At 47.8% G+C, this 21630-nt stretch overlaps 1 protein-coding gene across 2 annotated transcripts in view; it reads right to left on the bottom strand.

Annotated features, from left to right (window-relative positions):
- The window catches only part of GRHL3 (grainyhead like transcription factor 3), a 44890-nt gene continuing 23260 nt past the window's right edge, over positions 1-21630 (bottom strand). The window contains exons 8-17 of one of the 2 annotated variants that reach the window (XM_050932228.1): positions 21172-21307; positions 19301-19395; positions 16900-17058; positions 14618-14696; positions 12853-12986; positions 11459-11496; positions 10678-10766; positions 10330-10415; positions 9005-9069; positions 1-868 (exon numbers count right to left, since the gene is read on the bottom strand). In XM_050932228.1, the coding sequence (XP_050788185.1) occupies positions 754-868; positions 9005-9069; positions 10330-10415; positions 10678-10766; positions 11459-11496; positions 12853-12986; positions 14618-14696; positions 16900-17058; positions 19301-19395; positions 21172-21307 (996 nt within the window). In that variant the 3' untranslated portion in view covers positions 1-753. The remainder of the gene's footprint in view (positions 869-9004; positions 9070-10329; positions 10416-10677; positions 10767-11458; positions 11497-12852; positions 12987-14617; positions 14697-16899; positions 17059-19300; positions 19396-21171; positions 21308-21630) is intronic. The other variant, XM_050932227.1, reaches the window with a different exon arrangement.

Genomic DNA, 21630 nt, shown 5'->3' with positions numbered 1-21630 from the left:
CCTTTATTGCTATGGAATATACAAAAAACCCAACAACACGGTTATAAAAATGAGTTCCCGGGGAAACGTGAAGCAGCCCGGTTTTGAAATGCTCTCAGTGTCCTGGTGCTGGGTCAAATATAAAACAAGGCATATTTATACATATACAAAATATAAAAGGAAGGGTACATTAGAAACGTATAAAACAAACGGCTGACGAGTGGTATTTACATCCGGGGTGAGGTGGAGGGGCCGTGCCCAGAGCCGGCAGCATCTGTTTAGCAGCCATGTTTCAATGCATCTGAGAAAGTCTCTTTGGAGCGAGGAGCTGCCGGCCAGGATCAGCCCTGTTTGAAGGTTCTGCATGACTGATGGTTTAGTAGAAAGCTGCTGCCTGTGGTCGATTCAGCAACAGGCCAAGACAAGGGGTGAACAAAAGCATTTGTTTGTCTGTGTGTAGGCTGCCATTGGACAACCCTATTAGCAGATCTGCCATCCCAACCGTGAAACAGAAGCTCCGACCTGTTGCCTGGGGGGAAGAAAATACAAAATACAAATAATAATAATAATTAATAATAATAAATTCAATGGCGAGAAGTTCCACGTTCACATTGAGAATGGATTGTCCAAGCACTTCCTCGCGCTGAGCGTCTCCTCCCCAGGGGAACATGTTCAAGTACAGGCAATGAGGTGTGGCGTGAGGTTGTGTTCCGTTTGGGTCCAGCTCGCCGGCTTCGGGAGAGAAGTCCCAGCGTAAGTGCAGCCCTGGGCTCTTTAGAGCTCCTTGAGGATGATCTGGATTTTGTCCTCTGCTTCCACTATGTCCAGTAAAAAAGCCATGTGATTGCTGTAGTGCTGGATGATGTTGTTATCCATGTTCACCAAGATGCTAGGAGAGGAGAGAGATTGGATTAGGGGCGTATATTTCAGGCAGTCACTTCAGCTGAGGAGTGGTGGGAACTGGGACATGCTGAGTTCTCGTCCTGACTTTCCCACTGACTTGCCACGTGGCCTTGCACAAGTCCTAGCACGTCACTGTGCCTCAGTTTCCACCTAGATGCAATAATAGGACTGACCTGCCTGGGCCACACAGGTGCTGGGAGGATCAGATGGCCTTTTATAGAGAGCTTTGAACAGGTAAAGCACAATACAAACAGTCCGCGTTCTTGTTACTAACCAGTTTGCAATCAGACCCGTATTGTGACGAATTGGTTCCTTTCTGGGGCTCTGCGGTAAGCCATTGGGGGCTCATTTCCACTTGGGAAACCCACTTGCTCATTTAACACCAGCAGTGGGTGAGCTGGGAGGGCACACACAGAATACTGCATTGTCCACTTTCTCCTACCCCGGGCTTCATGGCATTGCCGAGTTGGGCTGCAATGCGGAGAATTGACCGGGAGGGACTTTTCCACTTACAACCGCCAAGATCCCTGTGCAGAATGTAAGCGCTGTACGACCGTTCTCCCAGAGAGGCAGAGGCGGATTAAGATTTTGTGGGGACCTGGGCCAGAGCAAGTGGGAGCCACTCCCCATCCCTTCCAGCTGCATTCCTCCCCTATCCCCCCTGTCAGGGCGAGGGACTTCCCCCCTCTGCCTGGGTGCTCCTGCCAGGGAGTGGGGTCGGGGTGCAGGCACTTGCCCCACTCCACCTGCCTGACACTCCTGCCTGGGAGCATGATTGGGGCACTTCCCCTGCTCTGCAGCAGGAGTGCCAGGCAGACGGAGCGGAGCAAGCCCCTGCAGCCTAAACTCAGTCCCTGGCAGGAGTGCTAGGTGGGCAGAGCGGAGTGGGGGGCAGGAGCGCCCATTTTTCCAGAGCCCCCCAATTGGCCGGGGCCCCTGGGCACAGGCCTCATTGGCCCAGTGGCTAATCTGCCAAATGCAGAGAAGAAGACATGCTGCCTGAATATACTGCATCAGCAGGAGAGCCAGCACTCCAAATTCATTGCTCCTTCCAAGCGGCCACATCTTTCCTGGCCGTGGACTCATTACAACTTCAGTGACAGTCATAAAATCAACTGCTTGGAACCAGAAATTACAAAGGGCAGGGGAAGAAGCATTTCAACAGCTGATTTAAAGCCATGGCCATGGCTCCCCATCATAGCAGAGTTCCACATTAAAATATCATTGATGTCACAAGGCTTCGCACAGCTACGTTCCCATAAATCACAGAAGGCACTTGGAACCGTTTGGAAGTGGCAAAAAGAACAAACCGTTTTTCATTGCACACAGCACGTTCCCTCCAGCTCTCTAGTGGGATCACTGATGGGGCAATAGCATTAACTGTGCAATGCTCAGAAATAAAGAGGCTTCAGTTTCTAGCAAAGCTTGTTATTTGTCAGGCACAGAGGACAGGTCAGACCCTCAGGTGGTGTAAATCACCGAAGTCCCTTGGCAGTCAATGGAGATACACCAACTGACAGCACCAACTGACAGCACCAGAGCATCTGGCCGATCCGTTCTAAGACAGTGCAGAATTCAAGGAATGTCAGATTGCCTTTGAAACAAGACGCGTACAAGCAAGTGAAGGGGCAAATTTTGCCTTTTCATTCAGATTTGTTAATTACATGCTTTAGAATTGTGACCAGTGCTCAATAACTTACTCTTCACTGCACTTTTCAGAAGATCTCAGAATGCTTTATAAGCAGGTTGATTTCCTATATCTAGGGCCTTTCAGTGGAGGGCATTAAACACGACACATGGGTAAACTGAGGCACAAAGTAACTTGTCACACAAACACAACAAGGAGGCCCCAGCCTCTGGTAATGAACATGAGAGAGGACAGAGATCCAGAGGCTGTGGGGGCAGACAGAAAGGTGAGTGGATGGTCAGCCTCAGAAGCAAAACAGTGGTGGAATAGGATGACATTCTACCCAGCTGCCAAAATCCCCCAACCCTCCTCTTAGATTCTTCAGTTGCTTGTCCACTTTTGTAGTAGGAGTTCTGCTGTGTAAGCTCATTCCAGTCGTCTCAAATGTAGACGGCTGCATGCTGCTTTAAATGCAGAGTGGAAATCTAGGGCTGTGTCACACAGGTGTGTCCGACCCACGCTGCTGCCTTATGCAACCCAAAACCATGGTAACTTTAAATGACAAATGAGGCATCTCCAAAAAGTCTTTCATATTTCATCCACCTACAGCTGGGAAAGGCATCTGGTCTGGAAGCAACTTGTCTCACCCAGCCTTATTTCAGCTTTGAAAAATGCTACCCACTGACAAGAGTGGGTGAACACACCACTTCCCAGCTCTGCCACCAATTTCCTCTGTGACACTGACCAAATCACATCACCTGAGTTTCCCCATCTGTAGAATGGGGACGCTACCTGCCTAAGTCAGGCATTTAGCAGCCGCCTGGTGAAAGGTCCACTAGAGATGTTGAGTAACATTAAAACTATTAACTGAATCGAACCTTCATCTAGGTATGAATCAGACACAAGCTTTATGGGGGACTGGGGAAAGTTGGGTCAGCTTTCTTCATCTGCTGTTTTCATGCTGCTCTGCACTTTTGACCAACATGGAAAGAGAACCCAAAGTTACATGGTTCTCTCCGATTCATCCTAGACATGAGGCACCGGGAGTCACACAAACCTCATGCTATTCGGTTTCCAGTCTGATTTCTCAGTCAAAAAGATTCAGGTAAGTCCTGAAGAGAAATCCAGACCTTAGATTGCAGATCCAGACCAAGCTCACAGTTCTATGAAGTTTGCCCATTATTTCTACTGAGTCATCCTGAAACTCATGTCATCTGCCTATGAGCTGAATGGAGCATGTAGGTCACCATGCTGACAAGCAGGGCCGGCTCCAGCGTTTTTGCTGCCCCAAGCGGCAGGGGAAAAAAAAGCAGTGATCGGCAGCACTTCAGTGGCACTTCTTCCGCTGCTGCTTCATTCTTCGGCAGCAATTCGGTGGCAGGTCCTTCCCTCTGAGAGGAACTGAGGGACCCGCCGCCGAATTGCCGCCAAAGAGCCAGACATGCCACCCTTTTCCGTTGGCCACCCCAAGCACCTGCTTGCTGCGCTGGTGCCTGGAGCCGGCCCTGCTGCCAAGGACCACTTTTCATGCCATGTCTTCAGATGGCGTAAATCAAGGTTGTTCCACTGAGCCACAATGGTTGATACCAGCTGAGGCCCACAGCGTAAACGCTAAGGAGAAAGAGAATTGCTTAGGGTGAAGCAATGGGATGAAATTATGCAAAAGGAAAATTAAGGCTAGGAGAGCAGGAAACATTTCTCAATATCCTAAGATCTAGTAGATTGTAGCAGAGGTTGAATCTGAGTGAGGTATTTGCTCACCAATAACTGCTGGCAATGAGTTCCAAAGGTTAATTACAAGTTGGATATGACGGTATTTCATCTGGTCTGCTTTACATGTGTTGCCTTTTAATTTCCTCCTTCCTCCGTTTTGGGCAGGGATAACAGCCCCTGGCTGATTCTATCTCCCAAGCATTCATTACTTCATAATATTAACTTCGTATCAGACAGAGTAACAAACAAAAATCAAGTTACAGGTGGTTCCCTCAACCAGATAAGACCCTTTTCCCCCCTGCATCACAGGAACTCATCTGCCCAGGGGACTCAGATTCACACAGCTGGGTAGCACAGTCAGTTCCAACCCAAGTTAGCAGTAACAACGTAGTTACCAGCTGATGGCTGTTTGGAGCCCACCTCACAAGAGGCGTCCCCGAGGTCAGTCTTAGCAGAGAGGCCACTGACGGTATGAACAGAGGACGAGCTACCCTGGTCTTCAGAGGGGGCTCCACCATGTCAGGGCTGAGGAGGGCAGATGTGTATGTGTGGGGAGGGGGAGACATGCACTGCCACTGCCCATGTTGTCCTTGGTCTTTGGATAGAAGATGCCAACCTCTAGGGCTATCAAGGCCTTGATTCAGCAACATGCTCGGGTTCCTTCCTAACTCTAAGCATGTGATCGGTCCCAGTGAAGTCAGGGCTACCTGTTTGCTGAAAGCTACACACAAATTTAAGCACCTTCCTGCGTCCAGGCCTTGAGCCATGAAATGAGATTTTCAGATGCACTCGGGGCTGCTTGTTGCTCTGTTCTCACTGACCCCTCAGTATCAAACTCCCAGACAGATGCCAGTGCAGAGTGTGTTAGAAGATCCCCCCTGAGAAGCCCACTTCACTCAGACTTTTTCACACGGACATCAACAGAACAGGCCAGCAGCGAGAGTCCCTTTCAACTCCCCCGGCACACCCTGGCCGCTGCCAACATTCTGGGACGGTTTCTTCCGCCTTGTTAGACACTTGTCAGGAGCCCCGTCACCAAAACCACCGAATGCACAAACTGAGGTCATTCTAATTCTCCTCTCTGCCTCCCTCCGCGCTAAAACCTGGCCCTACGCCAGTCAAAACAATTCATTCATTTTCCAGGTAGTCACTGGTGCTTGCAAAGCGCGATCATATCTCTGTGCGTGGAGGACTCGCTGTCTAGATTTATGAAAATAAGCCTGGCAGCGGATGAGTCTTTCCTCATTCGTCGGGGGAAGGGAGTGGTTCAGAGTTCTTTATTTCAGAGCGTGTTCTGGAAAATAGCAATTTGCTTGTTCTCAGGGATGCACCGCTCCACTGAAGTCAATGGGCCAGATCCCCCGTTGGTGTAAAGCCATGTCGCTTCATTAAAGTCAACAGAGCTACGCCATTTTACACCAGTGGAGGATCTTGCCCATTGTTTTCAATGGGGATCAAGCCCCGAAGGGTTTCTGACGTGATTAGCACGTCCTCAATTGTACAAGAGACGCCAGCTATAACTCAGTGTTTCTGACTGCTAGGAAAACATATAGCAGAAGCTGGCTTTATTTGCACATATCTCAGCGTGTCTGAGTAACAAGGTCTGTTTAAAGAGCGTTTCAGCTAATGCCCCAGAGCTGCACAGGATCCGCAAAGTAGTTATGTTCAGCAAGTGCCATATTGCCCTGCAAACTCCCAACAAAGCAAAACTCTCCCTCCACCAGCATCTTTGGGACAGTCACAGAGATTAGGCATTTCTAAGGTTACATACGAAAGAGAATTTCAGAAGCAGCAGCTTTGGGGCTGAACCAGGAACCAAAAGGAGGGCAGCAGTAGGCATGCCCGGGCAGATCACTGACTGGGGTTTGGATTCACCTTCCGTGGGGTCCTCCAAGAATCACTTACAGTCTGAACTAAGAAAAGGCTGATTCCCAGAAGCCCTTCCCCAGACTCCCCCAACCCTGCCTAAGCACAAGCACTAGCTCTTCCACTTAGGGGAGGCGGGTGGGGGAGGGTCCCTGTCAGGTCTGATTATGCCTCAAAAATCACACTTTGCACATGGTTTGGTTACAAAACAACCCAATCTCCCACCTGCGGCGCCAGCTCCAATCTTCAACTCCGAGGGTGTTTTTCTCTGGGGTCACTTAGCAAAGAAAGCAAGACTCTGTACAATAACGTCAGGTGAAATTCTTGAGCTCTTTCAGCAAGGATCACCTCGTGGCTAGGAGGGACCCTTCAACTTCAACAATCAAAGCCTCCCTTTCAGACAATGGCAGATTAACAAAGCTATTCGCTCCGTCTCTGAGGGCAGCATTGCTATTATTTGCTGTTCGCTGCTCCCAAGTTATAATTACAACAGTACACAATAACGTCAAGCTGCGGCTTGGTGGCCCAGGACCACGGTTTTCCAGACATAACAAGCATCTCAGCGGGGGTAGGGCACAATGAAAGTGCACTCGACGTATTCTTTGTCTGGCAACATGAGCTCTTTGACAGAAGATTAGTGAGAATCCCGCTGCACAGCAAACCCGTTCTCATGATCTGCATTACAGTATCAAATGATCAGCTGAGAACGAACTGACCGCGCTGCATACCCCTCAAAGTGTCTATTCCCATAAGAGCTGCCACAGTGGGTCACCCATTGTCCATCTTGCCCAGTATTCTGTCTCCAACAGTGGCCTGTACCAGAGCTTCAAGGGGAGTTTTGGAGTGAGCCACTCCGTCTTCCACTCCCAATTTCTGGTTGTCAGGTTTAGGGACAGATGGTCCCTGACCATCTTGGCTAATAGCCATTAATAGACCTGTCTGCTATGAACTTATCGAGTACTTTTTTCAACCCAAATAATTTTTTGGCTTTCACAACATCCCATGGCAATGAGTTCCACAGGTAAGTTGTGAGTTGTGTGAAAAGTCCTCCCGTCACTTTGTAGGGCAGGGTAGGGACAGGGCTATCCTTGAAGTTAATCTCCCACAATGCCATGGCAGGATGTGCAGGCACCACCACTACAACACGGTTTTACTCTTCTGGAGCCATTGAAGGAAACTTTTAGACAGCTCAGCCCTGGCAGCTAAAAGGCCACCTGTTTGTTTCCGGGAAGTCATTAACGAGCCCTCTACCACAGCTAACAGGCAAAGGTATGAATTAAAAGTACCAGAGTAAAATACTGTCCAACACTGACTAAAGCTACCTTCACTAACCCTGCGTGATTATCAAAGACAGACTCTAAGGGTACATCTATACTACCTGCCGGATTGGCGGGTCGTGTTCGATGTATCCAGACGAGACGTGATAAATCGATCCCCGAATCAACGCCCGTACTCCACCTTGGCAGGAGGAGTAAGAGGAGTCGACAGGGGAGCTGTGGCAGTCGATTCGCCGCCGTGAGGACGGCCAGGTAAGTTCAACTAAGATACTTTGACTTCAGCTAAGCGAATAGCGTAGCTGAAGTTGCGTATCTTAGTTCACACCCCCCGCTAGTGTAACCCAGGCCTAAGAGGACTTTCCCAGTCTCATTCATTCCATTGTTAGTGGAGATGGAGCCCAAAGTTCTTGAGTTTTCGGAGAGCTCTTGGAAATTTTTTACATTGCCCCTGAATTTTTATTTTCTATTGAATTTCACATTGGATTGGCAGCTCCGGAGACTGAGTCCTTTATTTATCCACAGAGCACTCTGGGAAATGAGCCAGATCATCAGACGGCGAGAATTTGCATAGCTCCATTCATGTCAATGCAGCAACACCAGTTTACCCCAGCTGATGATCTTGCCCAATGTACCTTAACAATGATCTGGAGGGACCACTTACAGGGGAGAGAAGGGAGTTCAGTCTCTGGGTTAATCAATCCTTGGGACTATGAACACTGGGAGCCAGCTAGTACCTACAGAGGTGGTGCTTTGTGATGTGAACACACTGGAACCAGCTGAGACGCATCCCACATGAGCCACCAGACAACCAATAGATAGTAACAGCCTTCACCACCACTGACCTAGCTCAGGCTTGGACGGTTGCTCTACACAGGGCCTGTTGCCCCAGCACATCAAACCAACACACCAAAGAACAACACGTGTTCATAGTGGTGCCATCAGCAGGAGATACAAATCCTAATCAAGGCAAGAGTTTATGTCTAAATTCCTGTTAAGGTTCATTCTGTCCCTGGCGTCTATAAATTCAGGGTTTGTGTTCATACGTAGGGTCTGACCATCACTACCAGAGTCCAGGAAGGACTCCCATGGCTGTGGATCACTCCACTAGCGAATGATGGCTGATGAGCTGGCAAAACTGGGAACGAAGGTGCCCTGTTTGTACCTAACCCTTGGGAAGAGTCAGTGGAACACAATGCAAAGCTTTCTAACCCTGCTGTTTTCTCTGCTGCCCAACAGTCTCCGCACTGGTCAGTCCTGATCTGGGCAAGGCCTGATGCCAGTTATGCACACTACTTGTGAGAAGCAAACATTTGTACCTTGCAGATTGAGATAAGATAAATTCTCTCTAAGCCCAGGCTTTCACTCTGAGAGATCATCCATTAAACAACCCAGCCAGCTCCTCCCCTCACCTTTCCCGAGGAGACTTCACCAATCAGAATAAAGTTAGTACAAACAAACGTTATCCCAAATCTTTAAAGGCAGAAAGAGTTCTGTATTTTATATGCTCCAAATGGCACAGACCTCTCATAGCTTTGGTATTTATTATCTTGTTAAAATACGGTTTCATCTCATGGCAGGGCACCAAAGGGTACAAAGATCCTAGACACGCAGTGCAAATGCAGATCGGAGATTTGCTTACCCTCGTTTGCACTTTTTATAGACTTTATAGATGCTTTCTTCAGGCAGCCCATATTTTTCTGAAATCTGCAGGAGAAAACGTTACACTTTAAAATCTTTTCTTTTTTTTTTTTTTTTGCACATTCAGAATGAAATCCCAGCAGTTAAAATAAAAGGGGCCTTTGCCGTAGGGTCATGCCTCACTGGAGGAATTTCCCCCCCTCCTCCTTATAAATAAATGCTAGAGCAATAATGTAGCTTATACTGGGGTTACCACGGTAACCTGGCCTTTTGCTGCTTGGTTCCACGGGACTCAGGAGACCTGGGTGATAATTCCCGGTTCCATCACTGAAGTGGTACGTGACCTTGGGAAGTCACCTCCCGGGCACAGAGAGAGAGACCTGTGCAAAGCCTCTCCACACCTGTGCAAAGCCTCTGCACCTTCCAGCTTTTGGTTTGATGCTGCCCATTACCAACAGAAAGTGCACGTCTGACTCTGATAGCCCTGAATCCCTTGCGATCACGACTTTTGCTGAGGTTCTGGGTCAAGCTGCAAAGGCTTCTAGCATCATAAGCGCTTTGATGATGCTTTGAGCAGGTTTGGAAGTTGAGGGAGAGTTTTACATTCATTCTGCAGCATTTTCTGTGAAGGTTCTTGTCTGCTTGGCTGTATTGCCATGGGGAGGAAGCTATAACCCGACATTCTGCAACCTGTCTCTGCTCTGTTTTTAAAAGTTTGCAAAAGGAACAACCCCTCCCTCCCCCCCAAAGAGCAGTGATAAAGGCACCATTGGATCATTTAGGTTTATTGTTTGTTTTATTCCACCCCCCAAAGAGGAGCTGGGGTTATCGGGGATTCTTCTGATAATCATCACAGAAATATGCCCTGTGTGTTCCTCAAACAGAAAATTCCATCCTAAGGTGGATAGCAGGTTGACTTGCCCTGGCTTCAGATCCCCCGGAGATAGAGCCAGGGAATGGTGAGGGATGTTTTACAGCTGAAAATACGAAAACACTGTAATAAAAGGAGAATCCTAGGGCTTTTATATTGTGATCTGAACAAAAGACTGCGCTGATAAGGTCTGTGCTCCTGGAGAGAGCTCACCTCTCATGCTACAGATCTCAACGCATCCGCTGACTTTTTCAGTGGGGTGGAATTCTTAGCACACGGCCTACGCACCATTTAGCTCCTCCAAACAGGGCAGGCGTGAGATAGAAGTGGTGCCCCATCCTTGTGCTGAGCCCCATGCACAGGGAGTTAATTCTAACACCCCCTCTCCCCTCCCCAACCCCGATGTCAGAGAACACACTGGAGTTTATGTGGCACAGTCACAGCACAAAACTTACAGCATTCCTGAGTCCTTGGAGATCTGGTGTCTTCAACATGAGAGCATCGAATACTTCCTCGGATTCCCTCCGCACATACAACAAGACTGGGACAGACAACAGGCACCTTTTAAACCACTGGTTGCACATTTCCAAAGCTTGTAGGATCCCATTTAAATGAAGATCCCGAGTGAGTTGGGCCAAGTGATGAACCACTTGCCAAAGGAATTGAATTCCCATTGGGGAGGTTCTGAAAGCTGTTTGGGGCAGGGACCCTATGTTCTGTGTTTGCACCGCACCTAGCAACATGGGGGCCTGGGCTGTGGTTCGGGCTGCTCGGTGCTACGATAATCTCAATAATAACAATACCTCTCTTGGCATCTTCTTCTTTGGCTAGTTTGGAAGGTGAAGGATCAAACTCATCCGAGAACGAGGGACAGCTCCGTTTTAATGGCAACCTAAGTAAACATGAGAGGAGACTGTCAGGAAGACGTATGACAGAAGCAAACATTCCAACAGCCGGTGACAGAAGCATTACCGGAGTTGGACTGTGGCCAGGACACCGAAGATAACACCTCTCTCCTTGAGTGCAACGGGCTCTCCAGTGATCACAAGCAGCGAGGGGTTTGGTTTTATATCCCAGGCAAAAGACATGTAACATCTCGGAATTACTGGGCCCGGTCCAAAAGCCACTGATGTTAATGAGAGTCTTTCCACTGACTTTTGGATCAGGCCAAGGCGGATATCTGAACTTCCCACCTCCGCGACTTTGAAAGAGAGGGTCTCTCTCTTTTGGCTTCCTTTACAGCTGCCTCTGCCTTTGGCTATCTTAGCCCTTCCGAGCCACTTCAGGGATCATTCTGATTTTTAAACATGTTCCGTCACCCGATTAGCATGATAAGCACAATAGCTTTTCGGGGTGGTCAAGGAAACGTCACAGCAGTCCTTTCTGGGGGTGGGGCTGTGTGTTATGAGAGTCCATTCCACACCTTTACATGAGAGAAGACTTCAGTGCAGGCAGATGGTGCGCCCGCAGTTAGCTGGTATGCGTGCACATGCTAAGCTCAACATCTACCAGAACAACTACTGGCCGAAAGAGGTGAAAAGATTGATAAGTCCAAAAAAAAAAAAAAAAAGTGTCCTTTCCTACCTGTTTACATTGTTAGGAACAGCAGCAGCAGGAAGCACCTTGAATGAAAAGAAAGAAAAACAAAAGATCGTTTTAGTTTAAATTTTGTTTTCAAGAGCCCATAAGATGTCCCTTGATGGGCTCCCCACTAAGATGCTCATTCTCGCCTTAGCTATCCTGGCCCGATCCTGTCCTTAGATACAGCCATGCAGCTGAAGGCAGAATATGCTGTGTAGGGTTCAGGGGAGGGATGTGCATATATGGAATGAAATCTTGGCTCCATTTAAATCCAGGGTAGTTTTGCCATTGACTTCAGTGGAACCAAGATTTCAACCATGGATTCTTAGCGTATCCCCTGCTGCTGGGGCCGGTGGGAAGTTTGGCATCACTTGTAGAGCAGCATTATCCCCTTTTCAATGGGAAGAGTCTACCCAACTGCAGGACATTCCGGAGTCTGGGGGCCCATGAAATGCCTTGTTGTGATGTGCCGTGGGGTGATGCAGCATCATGACAATGATGTCATCACTGGAATAGAATAATTCAGCTGGGGATGCAACAACATGGGCTGGTCTCAGGTTTGCAAACCCGGCTGATATTTTTGTTTTAAAGGTTAGATGATTTTTTCCCCTTATACTGTCATTTCCCCCCAAGAAACTGTAATTAAAGAACAAACACACATCCACGTTTTTCTGACTAAGTGAAAGCCTGATAGAGTCTCATCCACTGTGATTCCTATCCCACAGACAACAGTCCAGAATATACATTTTGTCAGAAACAAAAGGCGCTTGAATCTTGCAATTGATTCTAAATCCAGAGCCCATGGTTTCTCAGCAGATTCTGGTGTGGCAGGCCAAATTCTCCTGACCCCTAGCTTCAACACTGTTGCACCAAAATATGATCCTGTTGCAAGAAGATGTGATGCTGAGACGCCACAATGCTGTCCTGGCTGAATTTGCCCATTTGGACAAACTCAGACAGGTGGCAACTCAACTTCTTGAACGATGGCCTCCAGAGCACTACTGATCAGTTTGGAAGCCCAGCTCTTCTCAGCTGGAGGGAGGATCATTGGGAACAGAGAGAAGCCGGGGAAAAGCTGAGGGATATCCCACAGATGGAGGTGTTTTGAACAGAGGAATTTTGCTAGGGGTCATTTTCTGCAAATGCTTTTGCTCTTTCCAGCTCAATCCACTGTGCAAATTTGCAGGTAATCCTCATACAACCCTTCTTGAGAAAACTTTTCCTCAAGTTCACATTTCCCCAAATTAAATCTCTCTTGACCTTGAAATTGTTAGTTAATAAAATTGACGCTGTAGGTTCTTTTCCTCTACACGATGCAATTAGCGTCTCTAGGACACATTCCACTGACCCAACTTTCAAGGTGTGTGTGTTTGGGGGATGTTTTTACAAGATCTTACCACACCACATCTCTGAAGATTTGAAAAATGGACATTTGGAATAAACAAGACTGGCTCGGCTTCTAAATCCGTCTCTGGCCTGAGGAATGTGATTTCGTTCCCTCGAAAGCCAGACAGCAAACAGCCTTTCAAACCTAAGGGAACAACAAGAAATCTCATTTCAGAAAACCTTTGCCAGTCTGCAGCTTCATCACATCAGTGAGATCTGTCCCATTATGACAGAGATTTACGCACATGCCCTGAGAACCAACAGCCCAAAGCTTTAAGAGTTACTCACGTGTTATACAGAGTGCATGAAACTCAAGATATTTTGTAATGAGCAGCGAATGAAGCCCTAACTCTCGTCTGTAGATGGATAGGATCACTGTGCAAATTTAGGACATTTCATGGCCTTTACCCTTAATGGTTTCCAAGGGAGGTTTTATTTTATTTGTCCTTATTGGAAGAGCCATTCATGCTGGTGAAAGACACTAGCCAACCTGATGAGGAGGAGCAGTGGGTGGAGCCTACCAGACCAAAAGGCCCCACTGGCACAGGTGAGGGATGGACCACAGAACCCAGACGTCAAAGGAGCATAGGCAACAAAAAATAAAACAGGAATGGGGACGCAGGTCACAAGGTCAAAATTGGTGAACTGGAAGGAGACACTGAGCAAAGAACCCAGGCAGCACCCACTGCACCGAGACCAAGTCCAAAGAGTCAGTGGATGCTGCCCAGAGCAACTGTGCTTGGATGCACGCATGGACATGGGACCAGAAAAAAGTCCCACAGAGGCAGAGAACCCTCCTGCTCACCCAGCTCCCTCCTCCTGGGCTGAAAGATGGACAGTGTTGGTCCCTGCCAGGAGGAGGTTAACAGCCCTGGAGACAAGCCCCGTTTAACCCCAGAATGGGTATCGCAGTGCGAGCTTCCCCACTGCGCTCACGTGCCTCACTCATGCCTTGAAGGAACCACCTCTAGGTGCCCACTCAACAGGCCCAAGACCATCTCATTGCTCATGGACCCCCGGCCATCAGACAGGAGCTACGGCCCTTGGAACCAACACCCGGGGAGTGGGAGGGGACAAGTGGTGTGGCGTGCAGAGCCTGAGACACTAGCCTCCCCGGAAAACCCTCCTTAGAAACTTCTCTTGCATGAAGGAACCATCTGCCTTTTGTTACCCTCCACTGTGTGTTGGCTCTAGTAGGTGCCCCACCACTACCCCGCTCAAATAGACTTGCACAAGCAACAAAGGACAAGCCACAATTGTAGAATATCGCATTAGGAAGGACAGGGCGATGGTAATTAACATAAATCCCTGTTTCACTCTCTCTTCACCCGCGTTAAATTATTTCACATTCCAATGGGAGCAACACTTTAGCCCAGTTCTCAGCTCTCAGACAGTGTGCAACATTTTCAAAGCATTCCCAGCCAGGACGAATACATCCTCCCAACACCTTGCTCAGACAGGTATCATCACTAGGACAGAGAGAGGTTCGGTCTATCTGTCCATCTAGGCACTTAATCTCTATCGTCTCTGCAGGATCTGAGCAAATTGCTCTAGGCTACACAGAGAGCCCAGGCTCTCCTGTCTCCCTGTCCTGGGCGCACACTGCTTTCTGGCTCTGATGGTAGCTTGGGTAAATCTAATCCAAGTACTCTGTTTAGCGACTAACTCTGGGCCTGATCCAGAGCTCACTGGAGTCAGTGGAAAGACTCCTATTGACTTCAGTGGGCTTTGGATCAGGCCCCTTGTTCCCTCCTGGTCACTAGTCCTTGTACTAACCGTTGTTATTGGAGTCCAGGCATTTTCCTTTCCTTCTGAACTGCTTGCGCTCATCGTCCCGCATTTTCCTCTCTGCTCCCTGTGGGGAAAGTTAGGCAAAAATTAGCTCCAGCTACAGTGTTAACAGTACTCTGCTTTACATTAAACATCCCTGGGAAACTGAGGCCCAGAGGGGCTAAGTAACTTACCCAAGGCCAAAGTATGAGACTGTGTCAGAGCTGGGATCAGCACTGAGGAGTCCGAACTCCCAGGTCTGGGCTCAGAACATGTCTTACCTTTACCTTTTAATATGCTATGAAGATTGGGGTAAATTGCCTGCTGGTGCAAGTCCATTGACTTCAGGGGAAATTGCGGCTCAGCAGAGAATCTGGCCCATTGTTGTTTTTATTGGACATTTGCCTCTTAAATGGAGAGCAACAAAAGGCAGCTAACCCTGTCAGTCTCCATAACAGCAGCACCGGCACAGACACAATGTGCTGTTTGTGAGGGCGCAGCAGGATTTGAAAAGGTCCTGTCGGCAAGCCTTTTATGAACATAAGAACAGCCACATTGGGTCAGACCAAAGGTCCATCTAGTCCAGTATCCTGTCTTCCAACAGTGGCCAATGCCAGGTGCCCCAGAGGGAATGAACAGAACAGTAATCATCAAGTGATCCATCCCTAGTCGCCCATTCTCAGCTTCTGGCAAACAGAGTCTAGGGACACCATCCCTGCCCATCCTGGCTAATAGCCATTGACGGACCTACCCTCCATGAACTTATCTAGTTCCTTTTAGAACCCTGTTAGAGTCTTGGCCTTCACAACATCCTCTGGCAAAGAGTTCCACAGGTTGACTGCGTGTTGTGAAGAAATACTTTTGTTTGTTTTAAACCTGCTGCCTATTAATTTCATTTGGTGACCCTTTGTTCTTGTGTTATAAGAAGGAGTAAATAACACTTCCTTAATTTACTTTCTCCACATCAGTCATGATTTTATAGACCTCTATCTTATCCCCCACTTAGTCGTATCTTTTTCAACCTGAAAAGCCCCAATCTTATTGATCTCTCCTCATATGGAAGCTGTTCCATACCCCTAATCATTTTTGTTGCCTTTTTCTTTTAATAATACCACTTTGTTCTTACATTGCACTTTTCATCAGTAGATCTCAAAGCAGTTTACAATGGGAGAGAAGTGTCATTTTATAGATGGGGAAACTGAGACACAGACAGGGGAAGTGACTTGCCCAACATCACCCAGCAGGACAGTAGCAGAGCAGGGAATTAGAACCCAGGTCTCCTGAGTCCCAGTCCTGTACGTGCTTCACCCACTAGGCCTCAATGCCCCCCTGTTGAGTTAAATATGACACACTATCTACCCATCACCATGGTATTGGAGCACCTGACCCACCTTGGATTGGAAGACTCTGTGGTGACTGGAAAGTAGTGGAATTTTAAGAGTGTAAAATCTGATCAATTGAAAGGGGACGGAATTATTAGTCAAATTACTTAATTTTTTTTTAATTAATACATAGTTAACTTCATTGACTAATTAACACTTAGGATAACGGAAGCCCTTGTTAAAAAGATTCCACATCCTAAGGGGCAGGAACTCACAGTAAATAGCCTGAACACCTCCCAGAGGTCTTTCAGGAAAATAAGACCAGGCCTTCCTGATATTTCTAAAGTTAAGAAAAAACCACCTCCCTTTAAAATGGAAAATATAGGCTAAACATCAGGAAAAACCTTGCATGGTGTCAAGTATCAGGGGGTAGCCGTGTTAGTCTGTATCCGCAAAAACAACAAGGAGTCTGGTGGCACCTTAAAGATCTCAACTGAGGTTTTTTACCCACGAAAACTTATGCCCAAATAAATCTGTTAGTCTTTAAGGTGCCACCAGTCTTTAAGGTGCCATGAGGAAAAATCTTCAAACCGTGAGAGCTACAAAACTGCAAATCAGCCTCCGAAGGGAGTGTAGAAAATCTCAGATCTTGAGTCTTAACATTTGACAGGGACAGGACTAGAGAATAAGTTACAGGGCAGAATCCTACTTAGGCCAGAGATGGATAAGATCCTCCATCGGTTCTGTCCATCTCTAACTTCTGTGAGCTCAGTGATCCAGACACACTGGCTAACTCAATCTCCTCACCCCAAGATGGCTGAACCTGTCTATTCAGTCATGCCCTCTGGGTTGTTCTGGGTTTTCATCCCCTCCAACTCAGTCAGTGGCTCCAGGTCTTTTGTGCTAGTTTGGAGTGAGTGTAAAATTCCCTGGAAGCACTTCTCCAAAGGGAGGGAGAGGCTCTACCTTATCGCAGAAGATCTTGATCTGGCAGACAGCTCGGTGCACCAGCCGGCTTGTCCCAGGGCCACAGTCGTAGGTGTCGATCTGGAGGTTTAAAGGGACTCCCTTCACTCCTTTCTGGGAGGAGAAGTCTGTACTCAGGCAATTCACCCCAATAAAAACCTGCAGATAAGAAGGGAGAATGTCACAGCTTGAATGCTCACCTGCAATCCCAGGATTTTAAATGACAGAGGGAAGGATGTCATCAGAGGGCAATCGACTCTTCGGTGCTTCTGAGATTCATCCGTCCAGCCTTCTCAACTTTCATCCAGCACGTACTCAACCACTCCTCACTAGCTTAGATCTAGCAGGTTCTTTGCTGCCCTGCACTGCCTGCATGCAGTGACTTACACCAGCCAGGAGTGAGTGTAACGCTCCCATTCCAATTCAGTCGTGCCTCATGCCCTCTCTGCACGGGTGTAAATGGCTGCCCCAGATGCAGGGCGATGGGGAATCTGGCCCTAGGGCTGCACTCACTACATTCCCCATCACGACCACATGCTGCCTCCCACCTCTGTGCTATAATAAAGAGATCACCCCTCCTTGCATCTTCCCATCTGCTCTTCACAGCCTACTCCCCGCAGATAGCACAGTCCATCCAGAGGGACACTTTGGTTTGGACAATCTTGATGTTCTAATGATGTTGCAACCTGTTCCTTGCAGCCCTGCCAAAGGCCTCCCTGAGCACTATTAAGGCAACAGAAATGCTCCCGTCACCTTCAGCGGGCCTTGGGTCAGGCCCCATGCCCCTTTGTTACACACAGACAGGAGCCAGTTGCAGAGATGGAGGCAGGCTAGATCACTTCAGCATCACGGTTTGGCTTCCTTTGGAAATCAGTCCTTGGCAGGGGGGCTGGACCAATTAGGATAGTGGTGGGTGCTGAGAGACATTGAACCAAACTCTAAGCCCTGGATATGATGGAAATCACTTCAAGCCAGGGAGTGCGGCAGCACCAAGGGGCTTCTGTAGCTGCTGTATTGGGCCCAGGACTGTCAGATCCCCTAGTTCCAGCACCTATGGTCCTTGTTGTTAGTTGAATAAATAACTCGTCCTGAAAACCGTCTCAGGCATCACTGTCCGACTAGAGCTACCTCTGGTGGGAAATATGAAGAGAACCCTGGGCACTCACACAGCCTTAGTTCTACTTCCAAACTACAAACTCATCTGTGCAACCTGGATATTTTCCCTGGAGTTTCTGGAGACAAATACTAGGACCAGTTCCTCGGCTGGCATAAATCAGCACAACTTAATGGGGCCTGTGCGGAGGATCTGATCCTGAAATCAGGTCTAGCCAATACTTCTAGACCGAAAAGAAGACATCTGTTGCATTAAGCTTAGCAGCAAGAAGAAGAATGACGAATGACAATTTATGTCAGAAGTTCTATACTACAGACAGCCCTGTATAGCTGGCCTCTCTTGGCAGCTCCCAGACCTTTCAGCTCTCTGAAGTCTCACCCTGAAGTAGCCCCAGGCCAGTGTGCGGACAAAGTTTCTGGTAACAGCTAAATTGTGTTTGGCTGAGGTGCCCCCAAGGGCTTGCTGCATACCTGGCATATTTCCATTTTTGACAACTGTGCCTTGAAGACATTTGTTAACCTCTCGGGGTTGTAAAAGATGAAGGTCGCCTCTGGGCTGAAAGCGGGGTCTGTGGAGATCCCAGAGCAAACCAGAGTTTTCCCAAGCTACTAATTTAAGAAACCCAGTTTTCTTTTCCTTTCTGGCTTGTTTTAGCTGGCGTGTGTGTTTGCTGATGCTCCTTTCACCTTCTGACTGAAACCGGTAACACAAAGTACTAATGAGGACCTGGCCTGAGCAGACACATGGGAAACCAGAACTTTCCATGGTGTGTGAAGCTCAGATGTCGGTAAGAAAATGTCAGAGATTTTAAGACCAAAAAGAATCATTGGGACAAGCCAGCTGATCTCCTGCACAGGGAGTGCCACCTGGCTATTGCTGCATCAGTCTGGAGGAGGGTTCTTGTTCCTTAAGCTTTGGGTTTTTTTGTTTTCTGGGATTTTTTTTTAAACAGGCTTTGCCTATATGCCTGGCCCTGATCTATGATGAAGAAGGCTTTCTTCAGACTTAAAACCCCATCAGCACTAGAAAAAACAGATCCAAGCCTGTCTGAGCTGTAAGCGGGATCTTAATTAGCTAGTGGTGATGCTTAAGCGCACAGAAAAGCAGGGGGCTCTCCCCTACTATCCTGGTAAATAAATAGGGTCAGTGACAAGAAATGGTTTTGGATTCGAAACTCCATTTCTCGTTCAGCTGAGAGGAAAAAGACATGCGCAGCTCCGAGACAGCTGGCCTGTAACTGCGCCTCAGAACAAGCCCTCTCCTTTCCCCGCCGTTTTTGGATCATACCTTTGCTTCTTCGTTAGCATTCCACACGAAGGACAAGGCGTTGTATGCCATCTCCTCAATGTGCTGCACTGTGTTGAAGTTTTCTTTACAGTCGGCTGAAATGCATTTAACGAGTGATTTACCCTTTGACTGCAAAATTAGAGTCACTTCAGTGGCAGCAAGGATGTTTTTAGTCAGACATGCAATTCTACACAGGTGTGCAAAATGGTGTCTTCTGTGTGACGTGACCTTGCACATATAGTGCAGGGGAGGTTCTGCCGTGCAGAGGGTGCCCTTGTGTTCTACAAAAGGGCACCTTCAATGCACGTGTTCGCGGGGCCAGACAGAATCGTACCATGGGCACAGCCGGTCCTGGGGTATACAATGCGTGAGTAGCGTACACTGCATCACATGCGCTTTGCATTTCTAAAATAGCTGTCACCCAAAGATCGCAGAGTATTACTTCAGCCTCCCCATGCAAGAGATAGGGGTTTGGTTCTTTATACAGTTGGATCAACTCAGGTACATAGCGGTTAAGGAACAGACCACAGAAGAGCCCATGGTGCGGAGTGGTTGAACCTGTTATTTACACCTGTGAAAAGCGACTGCAGAGCTTTGCTGGATCACAACAGTGACTACAAGAATCTGAGCCAGCGGCAGGACTTGGACTAATTCCTAGGGCCAGATTCTCTGACTCACTCTGCTCCTTTTGTGCTGCCTGAGGTGCAAAGGGAGTGGAGACTGGCCATAACTGCCTTGCTGCAGAGACCGCCAGCTTGGGAAAGACTCCAGCAGGCACAGAGCAAGTTCATGAACCTCCCCCCTCCCCCCCCATAGCCCCATGTGCAGGTGACGTGTTGAAGGTGGAAAGGGTGGAGTTGGGGTGGGAGGGAGTAACGGTTGGAGTGCAATGTGCTCTATCCCCAGCCAGGGAATGGTCCCTTAGGAACTTTTGTCAGCTGGCATAATTTAGAGCAGCCATCCAGGTGGTCAGTGCTAGAGTAGAGTATCAAGGAGTCATAACCTGGTGCTCAACAGCCCCCACCTGGCTCTGTTGCACGCAGCAGAAACAAAGTGCAACAGAGAATCTTGCCACTAGCCTCCTGCTCTAACCAGTAGGCAATGTTTTAGGTACTTTACTGGATGGACAAAACACTCGTATATGGGTTGTCAGGTCAAGTTCAAAGCACTGTAAGAATAACCACGTTCTGGCAAGGGAGAATATCTTTGCCATCTTGGACTTGTATGACTGAACAGGAAAAGAGTAAGATTTTTCAAAAGTGTCTAAGTAATGTAGGAGCCTAAGTCTCATTGACCTGGCTCCCATGTCTGTTTGGAAAATGGAATTTAGGCTCCTAAAGTCATTTTGGTGCTTTTGAAAATTTCAACCTAAACCTCTAAAAAGTACCCAGACAGAAAGACATTGACACCCACAGGTCATTCTGCACCTTCGTAACAGAGCTGGGAAGGAAAAGGTTTTCCCAGCCTGCGAAAATTTCACAGATTTAAAAAAAATCTTCCCATCCCAAGGTAGGATGAAAAGGCAAAATCTTGAAATTTTTCCAAACTGAAAATCTGGAAAAAAAAATTGGTTTGGGTTAATCAAAAAAACAGAAAAACTGGACTTTTCCATTTAGAATGATATCAAAATGACCCATTGACAATTTTGAAACTTTTCTTTTTTCCAGAAAAATTTCCAAGTCGATAAATTCATCAAAACTTTTCCCATTAAAACTTTCGGTTTTGCCAAATTGGCATTTTTCAACAAAAAATGATTGGTCAAAAAATCCCTGCTCAGCTGTTTCCTAACTCCTCCAGGCCAAACTCTGTAGCTGAAGTTGCCTTATTGTGCACTAAAAATAGCTGCGAGCACCCACACATTGGACGATCACCCCCGGGAAAGCCCCGCTGCGTACCAACGTCAATGACTCTCTGCTTGGCAGTCGGCTGGCGCGAATGCCAGTGCTTCCAGAACTTTAGCTGCTCCGTTGGATTCTTTTCATTGTCGAAAACAACCATCACAGTGCTCTGAAAAATAAGCAGAACAGCCCCACATTAATGTGTTGATCATACTCCGCTCTGGGATTGCCCTTTTCATCCATAGGCCTATTGCACTTGGCAAAAAAAGGATAGTATGATTCTCCCCATTTTACTGCCAGGGAAATTGAGGCCAGAGCAGGGAAAGGACTTGGCCAAGGTCACATGGTAAGTCAGTGGCAAATCTGGGAATCAAGCTGTAGAGTCCTATCTGCGTTGTGCTACTGCATGCATGGGGCTGGGGTAGCCTAAGGGTTAAGATATTTACAGGGCCTTTAATTGCTACTAATGTTCTGCACTTAACTAGACCATTT

This window comes from Gopherus flavomarginatus, chromosome 22, assembly GCF_025201925.1.
Source record: "Gopherus flavomarginatus isolate rGopFla2 chromosome 22, rGopFla2.mat.asm, whole genome shotgun sequence".
In the NCBI taxonomy this organism is placed as follows: Eukaryota; Metazoa; Chordata; order Testudines; family Testudinidae; genus Gopherus; species Gopherus flavomarginatus.
This window is presented reverse-complemented; position numbering and strand designations above follow the sequence as displayed.